General features: G+C 41.2%; 1 protein-coding gene across 3 annotated transcripts in view; it reads left to right on the top strand.

Annotated features, from left to right (window-relative positions):
* The window catches only part of LOC139914613 (inositol polyphosphate-4-phosphatase type I A-like), a 58,339-nt gene that overhangs the window by 10,141 nt on the left and 24,687 nt on the right, over positions 1–23,511 (top strand). For all 3 annotated transcript variants that reach the window (XM_078291046.1, XM_078291045.1, XM_078291047.1), the window contains exons 2-15: positions 6,440–6,705; positions 8,790–8,834; positions 9,566–9,684; positions 10,311–10,427; positions 11,030–11,109; positions 12,291–12,402; positions 12,953–13,043; positions 14,605–14,752; positions 16,174–16,304; positions 17,361–17,465; positions 18,027–18,135; positions 20,658–20,844; positions 21,612–21,827; positions 23,158–23,299. In XM_078291046.1, the coding sequence (XP_078147172.1) occupies positions 6,600–6,705; positions 8,790–8,834; positions 9,566–9,684; positions 10,311–10,427; positions 11,030–11,109; positions 12,291–12,402; positions 12,953–13,043; positions 14,605–14,752; positions 16,174–16,304; positions 17,361–17,465; positions 18,027–18,135; positions 20,658–20,844; positions 21,612–21,827; positions 23,158–23,299 (1,708 nt within the window). In that variant the 5' untranslated portion in view covers positions 6,440–6,599. The remainder of the gene's footprint in view (positions 1–6,439; positions 6,706–8,789; positions 8,835–9,565; positions 9,685–10,310; positions 10,428–11,029; positions 11,110–12,290; positions 12,403–12,952; positions 13,044–14,604; positions 14,753–16,173; positions 16,305–17,360; positions 17,466–18,026; positions 18,136–20,657; positions 20,845–21,611; positions 21,828–23,157; positions 23,300–23,511) is intronic.

The following is a 23,511-nucleotide window of genomic DNA, read 5'->3' as shown; positions in this document are numbered from 1 at the left end:
AAAGAGTGTGTGTGTGTGTTGTGTGTGTGTGTGTGTGTGTGTGTGTGTGTGTATGTGTTTGTCCCTGCCTCCAACTCCCTTGTCATGTCTCATGTTGTTAAAGCAGCATTACATAACTGCTGAAACAACTCACTGCTCCCCCCAGTTTAGATTGAACCGGCTACAAACAGCAGGTAAAGTCGGCTGGTCAAGAAATCTAAAAACGTATGCAGCTTAGATTTTAATAGTCTTTATGCATTATAAACCTTTTCCTGTTGTACTTATTCATCCTCCCATTCTTCCAGTTTCTCCTATTTCTCTTTCTCCTGTTCATTTACATTTTAGTCATTACCTTCACCAAGGATGTTTTGTTTCCACTCCATTAGACAATTGTCGTTTTTAAACCATAACTATGAATCTAGCGGAGATGGAGACTAGATCCCAAATCATAAGGGGATGTTTGCAGGGTCTGGAAAGCAGTTTAGCTTCAAATTTAGGAATGATAGGACTCCAAGTGCGTTCTGGTTTATCTGATGCTCTTATCAGAATGACTAACTTAAATTCAGTGAGTATGTAGGATTCAGTGACTTGCTGTTGATGGACACACTGGTTGTTTCAGGTATTCAGCCTGTCATCTTCTTGTCTCTTTAACCACTAGACCACCATACCTCCCTTCACACTTGTGTTGTTTTTTTTCAAGTCTTCAATTCCATGAGGAAATTTGTGGAAAGGGGTTAACTGCCCTGCTCTCCTTTTTTAAAACAAAGAGAAAAAGACAATAAGTTGGCCATGGTGCATTGTTGTCTTTCCAAATGCGGCTTTGTTGGCCCATCTGTTGAAAGCATCTGGAGCGTGGAGGGCATTTTTAGCACATTTGGTGGAATATTACAGCGTCCCACCAGCCTTCGTGTCCATGCAGGGTAGTTGCAAAATTTAGAATTCTGTTGTCATGAACTTAAAGTGTAGATTTCTTTTTCTCATATGCACTAGAAATATGCACTAGAAAAAGTAGAATATTACTGAAATAAGAAGTAATTTTACACTCTTTCCACAGCAGCGTAAAGCCCCGATCAAATGACCTCACTGACAAATGACATTTTATGTTAAGGCCTCTCGATGTATTAGGGGCCCAGTTCATTGAAACTGTGATGGGAAATGCTGCTTGATCCCAATGACACTTCCTCTTCTCCTCTAACATCCAAACCAGTTTAATCAAACAGCACAAGTGGCACTTACATCAGATAGTTACAATGTCCTGGTTTACATGGTAGATTCCTGACGTTTGAAACTGGCACATCAGTACTTTTAAAGATTTCCTTTGTTAATTAAGAGTTCCTTTTTAGCTGCGACCAGTAGCCTATAAGTCACTCAGTCGGTTCCAGAAATTTCCAAAAACGTTCTGTGACAGGTTTAGCTCGGTTGGTTAAGCACAGGTTTGCTACGACAGAGATCCCAGTTTCTAATCCCAAGTGAGTCAATTTAGCGCCAAGATAGTCGCAGTTTATCACAAATTAAATGCTTGTTTCTTTATACCAGCCCTTGAAAATTGTGTTCTCAAAGAAAAAAAAAAGCCCTCGAGAACAAATTGTGTGCATTTGTAGGCTTATTTCGCAAAATATCTTTGAAGGGAGATGCCCACTTTTACTGAGGCACTCCCACTAGTTTTAGATCCTGTGTGTCGGTAAATGTAGACCGACAGGGCCAAGACAGAATAACAAGTGATTCCTGACATTTGAAGCAGGCACATCAGCACCATGCAGACGCTCGGACGAGTTTAATAACACGTGATGTGATTGCTACATCCTGCGTATTGGTAAATGCAAAAAGTATTCAAATGTGCATGTAAATCGACTAGATTCTCCTCCATCTAGTAAGGACTACAGGTAGTGCTCCAGATGTGTGCACTGACAGATATAGGGCACATGTATTTGAGCTGACCAAAGTGGGGCACAGTAGGCACTGCAGAGAGATCAGTGGCGGACCACATATCGGGAATTAGGCCACCAACTATTAACCCAGAACCACAATGAAACGAGGTTACTCTATGGGCCTGTTTGTAAAAGATGCAACATTTCTTGTCCAGCTCTCAAGGGAACTCCAGCTGAACAAAGATTTATTCTGCAGTGTAAACAGACTCAAGGAAAAGCCAAGTAACGGATTGTGTTGCTTTATTTTCTTACTTGAATTATGCATCGAGTGAGTTTCATGATCCTTGTGCCCTGGAAACCTGTTATAATCTCATTTCTTTTATTCACTTATGGTAAACTTACTTTCTGCAAAGACAGTGTTTCTGTCCAACAACAAGAAATTGGTTTTACATTTGACTATAGCTTTCGCATGTCTGTTAGTAGGCAGGTAAAACTAGATTTGAAGGTAGGTTTTTTATTTTTGAGGCAATAGTGAGGACTATGGATTCGTCCATACATTTGTTTGTTTGTTGCTACATCATTTGTTTGTTCATCCATGTCTCATGTGCAGTATCTCAGCCACCACTGATCACATTTTGAAGAAACTTCCATAAAATGCTGCATCTCACCACTGGTTCCAGCATTTTCTAAACTACACTGATTGGCCCAAGGGGGCGCTACGGTTACAGGTCAAAAGAAGGTGATATATTTGTTACTGACTGGCTCAGATTCTTTGGGACGACATGTTTACTGCTGCCTTGTTTATTTTTTGTGATACTTTATTAAATCCCCAAAGGAGAAATTCTCTTCTCGCTTGCTTCCCCCACAGGGAGGTCAGAGGTCAGGGTCAGTTACAGAACAGCACCCGTGGAGCTGGTAGGGACTCATTGTCTTGCTCAAGGGCACTTCAGCAGGGTGGCTGCTTGCAGGGATGGGGGCTTGAACCCCCCCCTTCCAGATGAAGGACAGTCTCTCTAATCTTACTGCCGCTCAGTTGCCATAACACTGCATACGAAAACTCTGTTCAGTTGGGCACTTCCTGCAAAGATAAACAATAAATTACACCGTGCGTTAGTAGAGTAAATAGGCCCTTTGCTTGATTGATTCATTTAATCTCTGATGAATGTACATAGTAAATATCTCTGTTCTCCACATACCTGTTTGGCAAAAACATCGCAACAAAAGTTGATCAGGAATGAAGAAAAGAACAGATATTTTCTCACTGATGCCCTTGTTTTTTTGAAAGTATACAGTGGCACTTTGACAGGTTTTAAGGGCCCAAGGGTCATAAAACATCATTCAACACATGAACGACCACGTAAACTTTCGATTCATGTGAGAAAAAAACACTCAAATTGCAGTTAATTTTTCCACGATGGCAGCGACATGCAGTGTATTACTTTGACCTAAACCCGAATCAAAGAAATCGACTTTTCTGCGTAAAATAGAGCACAATTCTACGAAAATAGACTGCAGAGATCTCCATCTGTGTATTCCCAAACTAGACCACGGTGCTTCTCCATTTGAGCCAGTTATCGTCCCTTGCGCTTGAAGCCCTGCTGCAAATAGGCTAATTGCTCTTTAACAAAATGGGACAGAGGAAACGAAAGAGAGAGAGAGAGAGAGAGAGAGAGAGAGAGACTTACTGGGACGCTCATCCACAGGCTGTAGACCTCAGGGAAACGACTCCTGAAAGAGTTAGATTGGGGAAGAGGGAGTGAAATAAAAATAAAGAGGAAATGGAGTAAAAAATGTTGTAGATTTGGAGAGCACAACAGCAGGCAATCGTCCAGCCAGACTACACGCTTCAGGCAGAAAACTCCCTAAACCAGGAAGGGAGGAGGAAGTGGAAGAGACATTGGAGGGGAAATAGAGGGGAGGACGGGAAGGGGAAGGAGAGGAGGATGAGGAAGAGGAAAATAAATGCAAAGAGGAGGAGCAAAAAGGAGGAATGGCACGATGGTGAAGAAAAGAAATAGGAGAATGAAGGAGAAAGAGGATGAGGAAGGGGAGAAGAAATGGGAGCAGGGGGGTGAATAAGAATAAGAGGAATGAAGAGAAGTAGAAGGAGGGGAAGGAAGGGAGGTGGAGGAACAGAAGGAGCTGGAGGAGGAAGCACTGAAGGAGGGCAACCTAGGTGAGGGAGGAATAGAAGGAGTCAGGGAATCAATGTTTGACAACAGCATTACCATGTGTCCCTTCAAAGTGTCCCGGAGCAAGACATGTCACATTTTGTCAGTTCTTAGAATGGAAATGAGGAAGAGGAGGCAAGTTAAGAGGAGAGGACGGAGGAGAGGGAGAAAGGGAGAATGAATGAGTAGAATAGGAAAAGGTTTAGAAATAATAAATGAACTCCTGAACAGGACGAGCAGGTTTGGTTTCTCTGCATGTAAAGATGAAACAAGTGAAAACCAGCTTAGCTCTAGTTACATGCTTGTGAGCATATTGGCAAATAACATAAGAATATCAAATCACCAATAATGGCTTAACGGCTAACGTTACTGCTAACATACACTTAGCAAGGCCAGTGTTACAGCCTCAACAAAGGATTAATCCCACTTACAATGAAGAAGTCCAACAAACAATACCTAGAAAAAGCCTAAATCAGACTATCTGATGTTGTAAAATGACACGACCTACCTTATCAGAAATGAATTAGAATTTTCTACTAGCTAGTGGAACGCTTTCAAAAAGCAATTTGATTTATAGAGAGATATGAACTGGAAAAAAGCAATCTTCCAATGCAACTTGTGAAAACTAGCATTAGCAGTAGCATCAGCTGGTCTGTAGATGTTAGGTAGGACCACAGGCAGTTCAGACATGGCAGTTCAACACAGGACCTAATGAAAAACCGACAGTCTCTTCATATCAGCACAAACAACTGAAAATCTGCACATTTTTTAAGTGGGAGATGCAGCACACACAGAGATGCAAATTAGCAGCAAGTAAGAGGCGGTATACGTTTACACACACACACACACACACACAGACCAAAACATGTCACGTGCTACATGTTGAGGTTACATGAACAGCAGCGAAGCAGTGGAGCACTCTGGGACTCAGGGGGCAGAGAGATGATGCTCAGACACATGTTAACAGACACGTGTCTCTCCCTCTCTCTCTCCCTCTCTTTCACTTTCTCTCTATATATTTCTTTCTCCCTTTCTGCTGCTCCAGCTCTCCGCCTCGCTCTGTTTAACTCCCTTTTCCCCCTTTCCCCTTTCTTCTTTTTCTCGTCCCTCATCATTCCCCTGCTTCCCTCTCTCCTATCCTCCCTCTTTCTGTCCCATAATATCTCTCCTCCTCTCCTCTCCTGGACATTTTCCCTCTCTTCTTCCCCCTGCCTCTTACTAAACTCCACCCAAACGTATTCACCCTGCTTTTCCCCACCTGTGTTTCTCCTCCTCTTTCAGATAAGATGAAACTCTATTGATCCCTGTGGGGAAAGTAGGTCGTTGTAGCAACAAAGGTAACAGAATTCAGCAGGGGGGAAAAAGAACAGTAGAATAAAAAAATAAGCAATAAAAACATTATAAATAATAAAAAAAAAGGATTTGAGAGGTTATATAAACACGCAGCTGACAATTTCAACACGTTAAGTAGACTGTAAGAGTGGGAAATGTAGGGATTTGGGGGATTTTGTGGATTACTTACATATATGGCTTTACTTATAGTTGTTACTAGCATGATTGGTTCCTTAAATATGGATTACTAACTGGATTACTTTCTGTCTTTCGTACTCTGTCTTGCTTTCTGTGTCTTGTTCTTTCTTTCTGTCTTTTTGTTTCTTTCTTACGCTTTTCCTTTGCTTCTTTCTTAAACTACCTTTTTCATTCTCTCTAGCATTTTCACTCTATTTCTTTCTCCCTCTCTGTGAATGTGGACCAAAAATGCCCAGACATCCTGAGACAGGATCAAATGGCCGAAACATCATGTTTTTAATGCAATAAACAGAGTCTATATTTTTCTACTGAGCAAGTGTTGAGCCTGGCGTTTTTGTTCTCTATCCTGAGACAGAGAAATGCTCCTCCTTGTTTAGTTTTGGTGTCTGTTGTCCAATTTACTTCCGTACCTGTAATTAAGATTTTTTTCCCCCTTTGGGATGAGATGTTATTAGCCCCTTGAGGTTTCTTTATCTCATTTGCACAGATTGTATTTCTTTTCCTCCTCCTGTATTTTCAGTGTTTTATCATTCGCATGTGCAAATAAATGAAACTGAACAAAGTGAAAGTAAGAACACAGGAAAGGGGGTAGAGAATGATAATCTGTAGAAAGTGGGAGTGTATTTCCTGTGAGACTGTTGCTTTTTCTCCTTTCCCTGACAGTATTGTTATTGACTGCACTTACTGGCACTGATGACTTATCGCTGTTGTAATGTGAAAACCTCTCAACTCCAGTTGGATAAATTAAAAAATGCATTGTAACATTTTGGAGGTACGAGGTTTTCCCCCGACAGCGATGTTATGCCTCCTAAAAAATGTATCCTTTCATCTAATCTGCTTCTCTCTCTCCTTCTTCCCTCTCTCTCTCCTTTCCTGTCTCTTTCCATTTAGAGAGGAGAACCACTTTCTGGAGCAACCGTGGAGCTACGCAGAAAGAGGGGCACATCACATGGGAGTGTGTGAGTGTGTGTGAGTGTGTGTGTGTGTGTGTGTGTGTGTGAGGGTGTGAGTTGAGGCCTCCTGCCGTCGCCCCCTCTGGTCCCGGACAGGCATGGCGGGGGGCAGAGAGCGCGGGTCCCGGCCGCAGAGGCCGTGGTCCGTCTACCGGGCGAACACCTTCGAACTGTCCAACGAGATGATCGGCCTGGCCCTCGCAGGTGAGAGAGCTGTGTGGAGAGAGCTGTGTGGAGAGATCTGTGTGGAGAGATCTGTGTGGAGACATCTGTGTGGAGAGAGCTGTGTGGAGAGAGCTGTGTGGAGAGAGCTGTGTGGAGAGAGCTGTGTGGAGAGAGCTGTGTGGAGAGAGCTGTGTGGAGAGAGATCTGTGTGGAGAGATCTGTGTGGAGAGAGCTGTGTGGAGAGAGCTGTGTGGAGAGAGATCTGTGTGGAGAGAGCTGTGTGGAGAGATCTGTGTGGAGAGATCTGTGTGGAGAGAGCTGTGTGGAGAGAGCTGTGTGGAGAGAGATCTGTGTGGAGAGATCTGTGTGGAGAGAGCTGTGTGGAGAGAGATCTGTGTGGAGAGAGCTGTGTGGAGAGATCTGTGTGGAGAGATCTGTGTGGGTTATTTTAGCACAGATACATACTGACTGTAGTGATGCAGTGTAGCTGAAGTTGAATCCTCATGGAGTTTCGCTGAAATATAAAACAGAAATATCTCCAGTGTAGTGCAAGGTTATCGTAAACTAAAACTAAGATGAAAACTAGGTGTTAAAAACCTTTGTTCTAAAACTAAGACACAACTAAATTAAGATGAAAACTAGGTGTTAAAAACCTTTGTTCTAAAACTAAGACACAACTAAAGTTAAGATGAAAACTAGGTGTTAGAAAACATTGTAGTAAAACTAAGGTAACTAAAACTAAGAAGAAAACTAGGTGTTAAACTATCTTATCTACTTGTTAAACTAACTAAAGTAAAATAATAATATACGTGAAATGTTTTCTGTTTTTGTTAATGTGTAGGATAAAAAAGAGAATTTTGTCCCAATCTTAAGTTACTTTAGGATGCTTTGAAAAATAAATTCAAGTACATTTTAAAAATAATTTATGATTAAATGTTTGTATTACACAATAGCTGTTGCTAACGTATACAAAGTACCTGTTCTGAACTGTCATCATACATCATACTAAAATATCATCGCCTACCAAAAATAGTTAAACACTAAAATGCTAAAACTAAGAACTGAAACTAAATAAAACTAAACTCTTGTCAAAAAACAAAAGCAAAAAACTACCAGACCCTAACTAAGACTAAACTGAAATCTAAATCTAAATCTAAAAACTAATGAAAAATCCCAAACTATAACAATAATCCTGTCTGATCATGAGTGTAGGATATTATTTTTCATATTTTTGCGTTGACATACTAACTAAATGATGAATGGCAAATAAGAAAAGTCACAGTCAAATCCTCATAGAGGCGTCATTAAAATGCAAAGGAGGATTTCAGTTGTCCTGCATGGCTGAAAATCCCCTAAAATCACAACAGTCTGGAAGTAACCACAGTCTTCTACTGTGGGTCATCATGCCTCGTCTGTGGTGGGTGCCAGGCAAAACTAAAACCACACACTCAAGTGGCTCTCACACACACACACACACACACACACCTATGGCAGTGTTTTGAACCTGTGTGGGAACCAGCAGCCTCTTAAGCCACAGTTGCCCTGAAGGCGTAATGAGGCCTGACAGAGCTTATCATCACCACATGTACTGTAAAAGGTTTACTTTGGGGCTTCAGCAGTGCTCACACCTCCCATTTCTAGCTCCTTTCTGCTTGTGATACAAAATTAGTTCTTCATTTCATCTTTCTCGTCCCCAACATGTTTCTTCCTTGTAAGAAATCGACACAATATAGAACATACAGAGGTGCCACCGATGGAAAAAGAAAGAAAGAAAACAAGCCAGAGCATAACAAAACAAGTAACATGAAATAAAATAATTAAAGGGTAGAAATAGGGCTCGGCACCAGAATACCATGTTTGGCAGTCAATTTTGAGCAGCCACCAGTCTCATAAAATAATTGCAGCCTCATGCAGAGTGGAAATTGATGTAGTTTTCCTATTAATGGTGCAGCCCTGCTTACAGAGGCTGGTGCTGGAGGCTCAGAGCAGCCCCACGCTGCCGGGAAGCCCACGACTCCCACAGCCTCCACTAACAAATGTCCGTTTCAAACCCATCACACTGCAGTCGCTGCCGGGGACGCTTAGTGTTTTGGTGACATGTTGACTGTCTTCTTCTTCTGCAGGAAACAGTCAGGACCCAGATGAGCCCGTGCTGGAGTTCAGCGTGGGTGAGTAACGCTTTGTTTAGAAGACTGAAAACATTTCAAGCACTTAGCCGACGCTCCTGTCCAGAGTAACTTCCAGTGAGGAGAGCAGGTACGGGTTCAGTGCAGGGCTGGGCAATAATTCAATATTGTTTATTGTCTTTTATTACTATCATGATGAAATAACATCAAATTGATACACATTTCTGCTGTCTAAATGAATGATAAATAACAAACTCTAATTAAAATCTCTCACAAAATGATATCTGAAACAAATTAGGGAATAGTATTTGAAAATTACAGTTTTATCATACTTCATATCGCTATTATCTACCGTGATTTTGCACATTTGCGGATATTGTTATATATCGATGTCGGAATAATTTTTTAGTATTTTTGTGAAACTGATTTTGTTCATATTGCTCAGCCCCAGTTAAGTGTCTTGTTAAGAACCAGACACATAGCTTGTAATGGACAAATTGGCTGTTGTGGGATCAAGCTTATTTGTTTGTTTGTTTTTTTGTTTGTTTGTTTGTTTGGGGGGATCAAACCTGTGATGCTTTGGTTACAAGAGGGTCTGTCAAACCGCTAGGTCAAGCTGCTGGCAAACCTGGCAAAACCACTTGAAAATAGGTTTTAAATGTTTGCACTCCTTGGGATTGTTTGATGTTTCATTCAAGACTGTGTGTGTTTCTATATGTGTGTGTGTGTGTGTGTGTGTGTGTGTGTGTGTGTGTGTGTGTTGTCCTGTGCAGCCTGCACGGAGCTGGTAACCCCGTCGTTGGATCGGAAACCCAACAGCTTTGTAGCAGCGAGCTGCACCACGCCACCGCAGGCCTTCTGGACCAAACACGCCCAGACCGAGGTCATCGAGGTTAGACACACACACACACACTCACTCACACACACACTCACTCACACACACACACACCACACACCACACACACAATCCTCAATCATCTATTCTTTCTTGCCTCCTTCCTTCCTCCTTCCTCCTTCCTTCTATTCTCATATTTACTTAATTTTTTCTGTATTACAAAGAATTACTTTCCAAAAGACTGTACCCACTTTGTGAAACACAGTTCATGATTGGATCCATTAAAATGTTTCCATTTTGTAAGTAATGGTCTTAAGAAATTTAATAACGTCCATAACATTTCAAAATGAGTTTAATTTTGAGGATGTGATTAGCTTTCTTCATCGTATGTCAGATGGAGGATTTGTTCTAGAGATATTCACCATTTGAGAAAAAGTGACACCCACTCTTACAAAACAATTGAGGCACAATATTAAAATATATAATGGTACTTTTTGACTAAAGTTCTTGGTTGACAAAACTATAGCATCAGCAGACTGCATCTTCTATATTCAACTTAAGATTGTTTTTTTTTCCAAAATGGATATAAAGCATAAAGCATATAAAGCTCTTCATTTCCTGAGTGTGTAATGAATTGACTATTAAATTATATGAATTTACCGTTTCCCCCCACTCTGTCACAGGGAACCAGTAACCCCATCTTCCTCAGCAGCATCGCCTTCTTCCAGGAGTCCAACATCAACCAGCAGACGCAGGTTAAACTGGCCGTGTACGACGTGAAGGACCGCTCCCAGGGCACCGTACGCTTTTATTCTGTTGATTACCATGGACAGGACGTAGTGTTGCATGTTACTGCCAGCTGTGAGGGCCTAGAGCGTAGAAATAAACCGCTCCAAACAAGATATTTAGTCTAGAATTGAGTCTTAAAATGTTGTCTTTTGAAAATCATAAAACTCACTGGGAACAAATAATCCTGCTTGTTTCCAGTGTAACAAAAATGTTTCAGAAATGTTCTTGAATCAAATAACATTGTCTTGATACCAGTGGATGTTTGATGCTTGTTTCTAAAAAAAAACAAGTGAAACTGAAAGGGAAACAAGTGGTTAGCAAACCCCACCTGCAGCATTTTGTAAGACTTTGTAAGATTGTAAACCTGAATATGAGATTAAATGACTTGCTAAGATAGATATTTTTGCAGTTTACAAGTTAAAAGTATATCAACATTTAGCAAAAGATCGTTTTTTCAAGACACTAGTGCTACTAGCTAAAAAAGAGGTTCAGATTCAGAAATATAACTCATTTAATTTCTTTGTTTTTTCAAGCAGATGTGACTGATTCTTTCTTTGTTTCTTTTCTCTCTCTCTCTCTCTCTCTCTCTCTTTCACTTTCTCTCTCTCTCCAGATGTATATGTTGGGCTCAGCGCTGTTTCCAGTGAAGGAATTGTTGCAGGACAAGAACCACAGGTTACACCTAGTACTGAGGTAACACACCCACAACCACACACACACACCCACAACCACACACACACACACACTCACTCCTTGTTTGATGATACGTCACAAGGCTATACATCAATAACACTTCCTCCTCTGTCAGATCAGTTGTGTTTGGCAACACTTACACATCAGGCAAGTCGGTTTCCACTATGATATTTGAATATTTGATTGAAATTGAATTTGGAGGTCTATTGCAACGTGTCTACTGTGTTACAAAGGGTAAAATCCTGTCAGTGTTGTTAGATCCTGTTAGATTAGATGTTGAAATGGAAAGCATGGTGTCTTGTAGCTAATTGACTGTACAGATCACAGTGGTGTTTGTTGTTTTTTCTTGGTTCAGATCGTTCAGCAGTGCTGCTCCTAGTCAGTCAGTAACAGTGTTTTCCCTCTTTGTCACATTTGCATTGTAATAAGCTATCTTTAAGAAACCGTGGTGTAGAGTTTGTGCTCCTTAAAACCAAAAACAAGTCCATACAACTGTCAGCCACTGGTGCTTAACTCTGAAACGATGTGCAACACACGTGTAAGAACAGGAAATTGCCAAAACAAACATCTGTGTTGAAATTCTCCCTTGTTCACCAGTGTGCTTGTTCCTTCCTGTCCTTTTTGTGACATGGAGTGGCTTGATATGCAAAAAAAAAAATAGCTCAGAAAAATCGGACATTGAAACGAGGAACCAACTTGTAAAGGATTTTACGTTCCAGTGACAATTATTGGGAGGTAAAATGACAATATCTGATATATTTGACAATAAGGAATTATAAAAACTTTAGGTCTTCAGCAAATCGTGAGTTTTGTCTTTGACAGGTGCAGAGTAGAAAACTAGGCAGGCTGGGAAACTTGCAGTCAAAGCCTTTCGTATCGTTGCTGTCGGGTGAAAACCCCAAATGTAATCTTTTCAGGAACTAAGAAAAACAGCCTTGTTTTTAGCTCGAGGACAGTTTTCTCAACCCACAGCGAAGATATGAAAAAAAAAAAAAATGCATAGTATTTGTTTGAACAAACCTTTTAACTTCAAGTAAGAGACTGTGCAGGAATTTCTTTGCACCGTTTGTAGATAAAGAAATAATACCACTGTATCTGTGAAAGTGGAAAAAAAATCCCACTAATTGATTCACCCTGTCGTTTTATCTCTTAACTTCTCGTATTTTTGTCTGGATGGACAGATCGGCGGAGAACGAGCGGGTGGGGAACATCAGCGTTGTAGCGTGGCAGATGGAGGAGAAAAGAGATCAGAGAACGCCGGTCGCCCGCCTGCCGGACACCATCAACGGCCGGGTACGAGGCTGGGAGGGGCGGGGCGCTCTGGGAGGGGCGGGGCAGGTTCCCAGTTTCAGCTCAACAGCTAATTTCAGTTCCAAACATGATGAAATCTAATTTGGATGCATATATTATGAGGTTAGGGTTAATTTATTGGCACTGGACCAATATTTGTATTGGGGGGGGGGGGGGGGGGATCAAAACAAGGTGACATGCTGCTGTTTTATTGTTATTTTTTTCTACAAGTGAGGCAGATGGCCACCACTGTTGGAAGAATGTAGAGGAAAAATGTGTGTTTTTGTGTATGCAAAAGTCATTTAAACTACTGTGTGTCATATTATAAACATTTCACGCTGCCTCACACGTTAGCATGGCAGTAAAATGGTTCATCACAGTGGAGCTGGGCTGGTGTAGGTGAGCGTAGGTCTGACCAGTGCGAAGAGTGGGTTTAGATGGAGGTGGCTCTTGCTCAGCAGAATTTACTGCTGAGTCTAATGTTACATTAGCACATGTAATGTCAGTCCAAGTGAACAGTGTGTGTGTGTGTGTGTGTGTGTGTGTGCTGCAGACGGTGTTGCCCGTCGACGAGAGCCTGACAGAGTCCATGGGAGTCAGAACCAAGTACGCCTCGCTATGCAAAGACACCCTGCTGCGCTCAGGTGAGATGACTCTTCATACGCAGTTACATCCCACGCACGGTTGTGTTTTCACCCCCGTCTGCCTGTTTATTAGTAAGATATCTCAAACAGGCACAAATGGATTTTGGATGAAATTTGGTCGACAAAAAGGCCCAAGGCTCAGTTGATTAGATTTTGGTGATGATCTGGATTTTGGATTTCTTTTTTACCCGTAACTATTATGCTGCGTTCACATACTGGTGGGAAAGTCCGGCACCCACGACTTCCAAGTCGGCTGCTAGACAGTGTTGCGTTCGAGTGTTAAAAAATCTCCTCAAAAAATCAAACCCAGAGGACAAACGCTAAACAAACATAAACTGTTACGGAGGCTGCAGCTTTGCAAGTTGGAGAATTGTTCAGCGTCGGTGGAGGTTTGTGCTCTACTGAGTGCCTTCTACTTTTTATTGTTTTTCCATGTGAGCGTCAACAATACACAGACACATCTAGGAAGCTCTTATCCCATCAAAGCCCTCAGCTGCCACAGATCTTGGTATTATATTTGCCTTTACAGTCCAGAAACAGTCTGCCAAATTGAACTTGACCCTGTTGCGCTGGTCAGATTTCTTTTGCATAATACTATTTTGTGTGGACATCCATCCATCTGTCTTTCTCCCTTCTTCCCTCCCTCCATCTCTCTCTCGTCTCCAATGACTCCATGTTTTCTGGTAAATCCGACCATAAATCTTATTATCTCTGAGGAATATATTGATTGCTGTCTTGGGTCACTGGTGTGTGAGAGGGATCTGTTTACCTCAGTGATGGATAGCCGATCCAAAAATAACACGCATGTGAAATGTTTGAGATGGCACAATAAGATCATCCCCCAGGCGTTTTTATGCTAAGTGGATGTTGAATGCTGTGCAGAAGAAGCGCCCGGAAGGCGCTGTGTGCATTATGGACTCGGCTTCCCTCCAAATCTAAAGTTTCCACCGTGCAAGTTTCAGGCTACACCGCATTCGCTCTGCTCATGCCTCCGGTGAAAAGTGGAATAGTAGTGTCACAGCATTTAGCTTGCCTTGGGTTAAAACATTTCAAAATGTTATTTTCTGTCATCTGATTCAGTTTGATTTTTAGTTGTCATCTTGATTTTTTGTTTGTTTGTTTTGCTTGTCTCTTTCTGAGGTGTGATGTTTATATAAGAGCCATGGGCTTTTTTGCCCATAGTTTTTCCTCCTTTTTGTGTTTTTAATCATATGTATTTTATCAGTGTTTTAGCATGTCTGTGTTTTATCACTATGCAAATAAACTACACTATGCTAAGATAAACTAACTAAACTAAACTACATCTAAACTAAACTACATCAAAACTATACTAAACAAAAACCATGCTAAACTAAATGAGGCAAAGCTAAACAAAGCTTATCTAAACTAAACTACGATAAAGAAAGCTAAACTGAAAGACTGAAACTAAACTATTATAGCCTAAACAAAGTGAATCTAAACTTGACTATACTAAACTAGGCTAAGATGAACTAACCCAAGCTAAAATAAGCTGAACAAAGCTAATGTAAACTAAGCTAAAAGCATATCTGTGTAACTGCAGTGTTTGGAGGCACCATGTCCAGGATGTACCGCTTCCCGACGACGGACGGGAACCACCTTCGGGTGCTGGAGCAGATGGCTGAGAGCATCCTGTCGCTCAACGTCCCCAGACAGTACGTCAAACTGCTGCTGGAGGAGGACGCCGCCAGGTACACACACACACACACACACACACACACACACACACACACACAGAACAAATCTATCGTCTTTTTCTGAACTTTGGGGAAAATGTTAGCGTTACTTGATCCCACTGCTTCCTGTACACAGCATCGCCCCATCTTTCTGGTAAGAGCGGGGGCGGGGCAAGATCAATGACGCAAATATATTGATTTGCACAATGTCATCTGGCAACTTACAGTTTATGGACACTTCAACAGGAAACATGAGCTGCAGGGATAAAACCTGTGACTAACAGACATGGGACAGTCTTTTTAATCACTTAGGCAACCCTTAGTTTTGGAAAGTGCTTTGCAGTTAGGGCTGGGTGATATGGTTGAAATCAATATCACGATAATCAAGTATTTTTTTCAATATTGATATATAGCACAATATAAATCACATGTTAAATAATCAAATTAATGTTTGTCCCATTTAACCAAATGGTAATGTTGGGTGTGATGTCAAACAAAACTGAAATTTTCTAATAATATTCCTACCATACCTCATTTTGTCAGAGTTTTTAAACAAAATGTGCTTGTTATCATCAGTTCAGAGAGCAGAATTGTGTGTCACGATATCCCAAAATCACCAAATCATCACAGTATGATTCCACAATCAATGAACCATAATACTGAATTATCACCCAGCCCTTTTTGCAATTCAGTTCAAATGCATTTGCAAAGAAATGTACCAATGTTGTACTGGCCAAATATAAGCTGATATGTATACAGTTTTGCTGTAATGCCTTGTTAAAACTCACTCTTTCCCTCTGTCTTTCCATTTTTTTCTCTCTCTGTCTGTCTCTCTTTCTTTCTACCTGTTTCTCTGTCTCTTTCTTTCTTTCTACCGGTTTCTCTGTCTGTCTCTCTTTCTTTCTACCGGTTTCTCTGTCTCTTTCTTTCTTTCTACCGGTTTCTCTGTCTGTCTCTCTTTCTTTCTACCTGTTTCTCTGTCTCTTTCTTTCTTTCTACCGGTTTCTCTGTCTGTCTCTCTCTTTCTTTCTACCTGTTTCTCTGTCTCTTTCTTTCTTTCTACCCGTTTCTCTGTCTCTCTTTCTTTCTACCCGTTTCTCTGTCTCTTTCTTTCTTTCTACCGGTTTCTCTGTCTGTCTCTCTTTCTTTCTACCTGTTTCTCTGTCTCTTTCTTTCTTTCTACCGGTTTCTCTGTCTCTCTCTTTCTTTCTACCTGTTTCTCTCTTTCTTTCTTTCTACCTGTTTCTCTGTCTCTCCCTTTCTTTCTACCGGTTTCTCTGTCTGTCTGTCTCTCCCTTTCTTTCTACCTGTTTGTCTCTCTCTCTCTCTCTCTCTCTCTCTCTCTCTCTCTCTCTCTCTCTCTCTCTCTCTCTCTCTCTCTCTCTCTCTCTCTCTCTCTCTCTCTCTCTCTCTCTCCTCACTCTCTCATCCTGCAGGGTGTGTGAGCTGGAGGAGCTGGGAGAGTTATCGCCCTGCTGGGAGAATCTACGGCGACAGATCGTCTCCCAGTACCAGACCATAATACTCACCTACCAGGAAACGCTGTCCGACCTCAACGACTACCGAGGTTAGTCCCGACCGCGGTGGGAACCTTAACACCGGTCACCGGCCAAGCGATGGTGCATTTTGGCTGCGGCTGTTCGGTTTGTCGACTCTGCCAACTGCTCTGGCAGCTGACCAGCCTTCCTATTGTATTTTAAAAGCAGGGTTCCCACGGGTATATCAGGCAGGGAAAGACAAACAAACTGATAAATTCTCTGGGGAAAGCCGCAGAATATCAGGGAATTTTACAAATGGGTCACGTTAACAGGAATATAAACCAGAATGTATTTTATCGTATCTTGTTTCTCTCATTAGCTGCAGTCGATGGTGCTTTTTTTTTGCATGTTTTTATATATTTATGGCCACTTCACCACAGCAACCCCAACTGGAGTCGAAAGACTGTTTGCCCCTTTAGAAAAACAGCATTAACAAACCAAGACAGAGTAACAGTTTCAGACCATGGAAGCACTCGGACTTATTTATGGAAAGTCGTTGGAAAAGTCATGGAATTTTACATCAGGGCCACAGCGAGAAGCCTGTAAAAATAGAGTTACCTTAGTTACTCTGTCTTGTTTTTTTAAATTTTATTTAGCCTTTGTTTTACCAGGAAGTCCCACTGGATGGATCAAGGGAAAATTAATATGATTTTGGTGATCTGGACTACAATTAGATGACTATAGTTTTTTAGCCAAATCTATAAAACTAACAGAGATCGAGACTTGATTGCAAATCCTGAGGGGAAGTTTGCAGGGTCGATAGGAATGATGCATTTGGGCGTAACAAGCTGGAGAATTGTTTAGCGTTGACGGAGGTTTTCGCTCTCCGAGTGCCTTCTCGTTGGCTGATAAGATAGTGAAAGTGGCTAGTGAATTATAGAAGTGAGCAGCCACTGTGGCCTGTAGACAGAGGAGTTAGTCTCCTGTTCTCATCCCCATTAGTTTCTCACATGCACAAAGTGAGACTTCATTTATTTTCCCCTCCTCCCTCTCTCTCTCTCTCTCTCTCTCTCTCTCTCTCTCTCTCTCTCTCTCTCTCTCTCTCTCTCTCTCTCTCTCTCTCTCTCTCTCTCTCTCTCTCTCAGGTCCGTCGTTTAAGGCCAGTAACCTAAAGGCGGAGAGGAAGCTGGAGTTCATGTCGACCAACCTGCACGTCCAGAGGATGAGGGTGCAGGACGCACTGGGCTTCGGTGAGACGCCTGCTGCCTTGAGACACACACACACACACACACACACTTAAGCCATTAGGCATTGCATTTGCGTTGCATATTGGCACATAAACACTCAAGTTTTTTCAATATTGGTTGTTTTATTTTTTGTTGCTGCAGTGGTTTGTGCCGGTCAGCGTTTTCTTCTGCTGGCTGTGTGGCATCAACATTTTCTCCTGCCTCCGGCTGCGTACTGTCTGCTCAAAAACCACTCCATTTTTCTCTCCCAGAATGCATTGGAACGAATCCCCCGGTCATAGACTCCCATGAATCAGTGGGGTCAGTAGTTGCTTGCAGGCGTGAATATATAACAACTCAGCGAAAAAACAGAACAGGGTGAAATGCAAAAAGGGTACTAATTATCGAGGCAGTTTTTTTGCCCCCTCATTTTTAATTTGGCACGTTAGTTTCTGACCCTGACACACACGTACACACCTCTACGCACACACAAACACTCTCTCACTCAGAAATGTTAGTTCTTTCACATGCACACACACTCAAAACACACACCGTCTCTCTTCTGTCTGAACTCTCCCTCTGCAGATCACACGTATGATGTGATAACGATCGGCGCTCCGGCGGCGCACTGCCAGGGTTTTAAAAACAGCGGCCTGAGGAAACTCATCCAGAAGTTTGAGGAGGCGAAGAAACAGTAAGTTCAGAAGGAAAGGGCTTGGAGTGGGAGATTAGGAAAATGAAGCTGCACATCACTGCTGTTCGGTAAAAACCACAAATCTGCAACCAAGTCTGTTTTTCAGGAGTAAAACAATGAATTGGGGTCTTCCAACTCACTACACCACCCCTCTACCTCTCAAAAAATGGGATTTGAACAAGTGTCATGGGCCCAAGAGTCATAAAACTCCCTTAATGACCATGTAATCTTTCTATTCATGTGAGAAATTAAAACTAAAAATTGCAGTTATGTGTTTTTTTCCCCTCAACAGCAGTGATATCTTCTGCTCTTTTCAGAACTTTATCATAATTTGTTGCTTCATCCATCATTTGACTGCTGTTGTTTCAAATATTGCAAGTAAAGTTTTCCATTTCCAAGTTTTTTGTTTTTTTTGTCAAGTCTCCAGTTCAAACTGCCGTTTAATTTGCCCCCAAGGGAAATAATTTCATATAAAAGATTTGTCTGTTTTGATTTGGCTGCCTTGTAGTCGTTCTCGCATAAAACGAATGCATTGTTTCTTCAACTATTGCATTGATTCTGTATTTCAGTTTTCTGGCTTTTTTCTTAATTTTGTTTTTGTTACTTTTCTGATCAGCATATATGAGGAGGGATGGTGAGTTGTTGTACCGCTTTGCTTGTTTTCATTTGTTCGTTTTACCCCCCCGCTGTTTGCCTCTCACCCTTTGCACCGCCCATAAGAGGTTTTATTGTCACTGCGTCTTGGATTTGTTCGTTTTAAATCAGCTGTTTCACAACTTTCATGCATTGTGGGCGGATGGGTGAGTAGGTTTGGGGTGACTGAATGTAACTCGGCAACACTTTACTTGAGGTGTTGCTCATAAAAGACTTCACACAGCTTATGTTAACAGCAAAGCATAGTGACATGATATGTTGGTATTAACTATGTGTCGTGTTTGAAAGTAACCCAAATGTGTGTTGGCCCAAACTAGATACACGTGTTTAAAGCCATGCTTTTTATTATACAGTACAGTACTGCAGTTGTAGTCAACATTACATCTTGATCACGTTGTGTTTATATGTTCGCTGAATACCACTCAATTTAAAAATTCAATCATTGCTGATGTATAGTAAAAATCACATATCTGCCAAAAAGTGTTTTTCAGGAATGAAGAACAGAATGCTTATTATTCATCTGACACCTGTGTGGATTTGAAAATATAAAATGGGATTTTTTTATATGTTTCAAGGGCCCAAGAGCAATGAAACTCACTCAACCCATAAATGACCACATACGATTTTATTTCAAGTAAGAAAAGGAAAAATGCCAAAATTGACTTGATTTTTCTTTACCTCACAGCAACAGTATCCTATTTCTGCAGTAGAGGACGGTTCAGTAACAAATCTCCCCCAAAGCCAGAAACCAGAAAAATAAGGCTTGACCTTTGATGTGGTCAAGATGTAACGGAGTTGTAATAACATAAGAAGTGCATGTCTGTTGTTTCTGGCTTTAGGAGAGAGCTGTTGCTGTTCAAACGTTGATAGGCCTTTCCTAGATGCTCAGAATAACTTATATGAATTTTTAAAGTGAGTGGTATCTCCCTTTAGCTCTGTTTATCAAGGTCAGTCTCTTGTCTTTGTCTTTACCTGTAGTGTTTAGGATGGTTGGTTAAGAACAGGCATGTGCATGCTAATGCTAACTACTGTATAGCAATGCACAAGAAAATGGAGGCATAGACACTGTTTTTAAAAGAACACCATGACATTTTGAATTGTAGTGTTTCTTTTCCTCACCAGGCACTATATATATATATTGGGAAAAAAATTCTACATCTTTCAGGTAGCCAAAATTAGCTTGTTAGCATTATTAACATTCCTGATTGAAGCCAGTGAACGCTGCTAGTCCACATAAGCTAACAAACTAGCTTGTGACTCAAGAAGCTAACAGGCTAGCCTTTGGCCAGTGGTAGTCAATGATTTCAATGTGGAATGCTAACAAGCTATTTTTTAATTAACTAAAGTAACAAAACTTTTTTTTAACACCATCTGGTAAGTTCCTGGCGAAGGAAAATAAGACAAAAACTCAATTTGTCAAGGTATCTCTTTAAAATTTGACTCTTGTGTCTCGCTGCCCTCCATTCCATCATATATCTCCTCCTGCATTTTATTGATTTCTTCATAGAGGAGAGGTGAAAAATTGTTTTAAGATGAGATATACACCACGCCAAAAAAGTGCTCTTACAAAATGATTGGTAACAAAATTTAAAAAATCATGATTCTCTTTAAACTAGGTAACTAAACTCTTTGGTTGACAAAATGGTAATTTAAAGACTTGTCCCTCTAGACTGTAAAAAATTGAATGATAAACACAAAGTGATGATTTTTTCCCCCAATCGATAATCGGTACAGCATTTTAAACAGAAGTCAGATGGAGGCTCTAAGACACAACAGTCAAATCTCCCATCATAAGACCCTGTCAGTCACTGTCTTACACTCACATACAGAAGAAGTGCGACTAAGAGCGTTGTGTTCCCGCTCTGCAGCAGCGCTCTGTCCAGCTCGCAGTCCATCGTCTACATTCCCCAGGACATCGTCCGAGCCAAAGAGATCATCGCCCACATCAACACGCTGAAGACGCAGGTCAGCTACTACGCCGAGAGGCTGTCCCGGGCCGCCAAGGAGCGATCTGCCAACGGGCTGGAGAGGACGCTCGCCATTCTGGCCGATAAGGTGAGTGACTGGGGAAAGAATAGAATATGGTAGAATAGCATGGGAGGGCAGGATAGGATGGTAGAACAGAATAGAATATTAAGATACGGTAGCTTCTGTCTAGTTTCTTTCCTTTCTGTTTTGTCAGTTAGTTTGTTCGTTAGTTTCTTTGCACGATAGTCATATTGTTGTCTGGCCAGAATTTAGTCGAAGAACTTCAGACTACATGCTTTGTAATTCCTGATCAGAACTTCTGAAATAAAGTTGAAACATCAATAAAACTTTAGGGTTTTGTGGAAAATTTAGCTGGTTTAGCTTATCCAGTCCAACCTGGAATGAATGCAGCAGGAGAATAATCTTAAATTACTGGATCACTAACATTACAAGCAAGGCTGTATTTAACTATCCCTGTGTTCCTTGAATGTTCCACTATGATAGCAAAATACTAGGAAAAGAAATAAGAGCAAGGTAGAAAAAAAAGCTAAAGATACAGTATGTGTCTACAAATTTGTGGCCGCCACTGTTCAGTTTTGCTGCCTGTCATTCATCAGTCAGTATTTTCAAACACATTTGATTATTTACATCCTCAAAAACAGAGCCATTTTGTTAGCGAATGTCTTAAAATAGCTCAGAATTTTAATTCCAAACCATAATGTGTTTTATTTTGATACCAGCAGTCATTTGTAGGTATAAAGTAGGTGCAATTTTTTAAAATAATGGATATCTTGTTTTGGGATGTCGCTCTTCACACACAAAAACATACTGATGTCTACGTCTGTCCCTCTCAGACTCGTCAGTTGGTGACAGTGTGCGACTGTAAGCTCCTGGCTTCGGCCATCCAGGCCCTGAACGCAGCGCGGCCCGAGTACATCGCCTCCAAAGCGTCTCCCTCCGCCGACTCGGAGCAAGTAGTCCTCCGTAACGACCAGGACACGCTGCTGGCCAAGTGGAGCGGCCGCAACAGCCGGTCCTCGCTGCACGCAGACTGGCATGAGGAGGAGTGGGTAAGATAGTTAGTTAAGATAAGAATCATCAAAACTAACTGACTAACTGAATGAGAGTTTCCCACCCCGAGAGTGACGCAAGTTCAAAATGGCTGCCGTGGGAATAAGTGTCAATATTGTACATTTTAGGCATTTAGCAGACACTCGCGATGTAAAGTGAGCAGGTAGGAAACATGGCTGTTGATGGACACATTCACAGTTATAGGGATTGAACCTGTGACCTTTCTGTTCTCTCTTACTGCTATTTCACCTCTTTAAGATAAGATGAGATAAGATAAGATAGCACTTTATTGATCCCCTTGGGGAAATTCAGCACCTTACAATATTGTGAGTGCATACATTTCTAGCATGGGTGGCCCCAAGGGGAATTTAACTCCTAGTTAGTTAATTAATTAGTCAATTACTTTGATTGTTTGTTTGTTCATTTATTCATTTAGCTTCTTTCTCAGTTGGTCCAATCTGCATGTCGGTCTGTCAATCATCCAATTTATTAGTCAGTCAATTAATTAGTGAATACAAAACATGATATGAAGAATTTAATAATCTTTTTTATGTTTATTTTCATCAAATCAAATTATATGTAGCTAAAAATATGCAAACTACAGTCAAACATGATTATGATAACCGCTGGAATGAGTGAAAAGAAAGGCAAAGTCATGAATCAAGATGCTTAACTGGTCATTTACGTAATATTTTATACTTGTGTTTTCTATTTTTTAATACTAAAAACAGATAGTGAACATTTGTTGAAATTGCTGTAACTGTGCCAGAACTAGTCGGAAAGTCTTGTATTTTGCATCTGGAGCCCCAGGCTGCAGCCCCAGGCCGTCTGAGACAAGAGTTCGCAGTTATATAATGAAGTTTGAGTTTGCCTAGATTATGTAAATCTTTGTTAAGCAAAAATGCGGTGTGCTCTCTGGTTTGCATGCGGATGCGGCGCATCTCATCTCTTCTATGTCTTCTCTCTTTTCCCTCCTTTTCTGTGTTTTCTGTAATAGCCATTTTGTCTTTTGTATGGGCTATGGACCTATTAGCATTTTTTAAAAACATTTTTTAATTTTTTTTTGTATTTATTGTGGCTGTATTTGCTGAGTCTGATGTCAATTTTTTTTGTGGTTTGTGTGGATGTGAGCCTGAGATGCAAATCTGAATGCAAATCAAAAATGTTTGTGCACGCAGAAAATAATGTATTATCTTGTATTATCTCCTCTCCTCTCTTCTCCTCCCCTCTCCTCTCCCTTCCCCTCTCCTCTCCCTTCTCTCCTCTCCTCTCCCTTCCCCTCCTCTCCCTTCCCCTCCTCTCTCCTCTCCTCCTCTCCCCTCTCCTCAGGAGAAGGTGTGGCTGAATGTGGATAAGTCTCTGGAGTGCATCATCCAGCGTGTCGACAAGCTGCTTCAGAAGGAGAGGAGACCCAGTGACTGCAGTCTGGACAGTACCCAGACTGACCAGCAGGGCGGCGTCCCTAAGAAAGGTAACACACACACACACACACACACACACACACGAAGAAGCAACAGTTTGACTTTCTTTTTACCTCACATTACACTGTTTGCTCTACCAGTAAGAAAAGTGACTTTTTTTTGACATGTTCTTGTTTTTGACAGTTCAGTCAACAGGCTTTTTTTGGAATTAAACCCTTAATTTTTTTTCATTATGCTGTTTTTGGTTTTTTTTTTTGTATTT

This window comes from Centroberyx gerrardi, chromosome 21, assembly GCF_048128805.1.
Source record: "Centroberyx gerrardi isolate f3 chromosome 21, fCenGer3.hap1.cur.20231027, whole genome shotgun sequence".
NCBI lineage: Eukaryota > Metazoa > Chordata > Actinopteri > Beryciformes > Berycidae > Centroberyx > Centroberyx gerrardi.
This window is presented reverse-complemented; position numbering and strand designations above follow the sequence as displayed.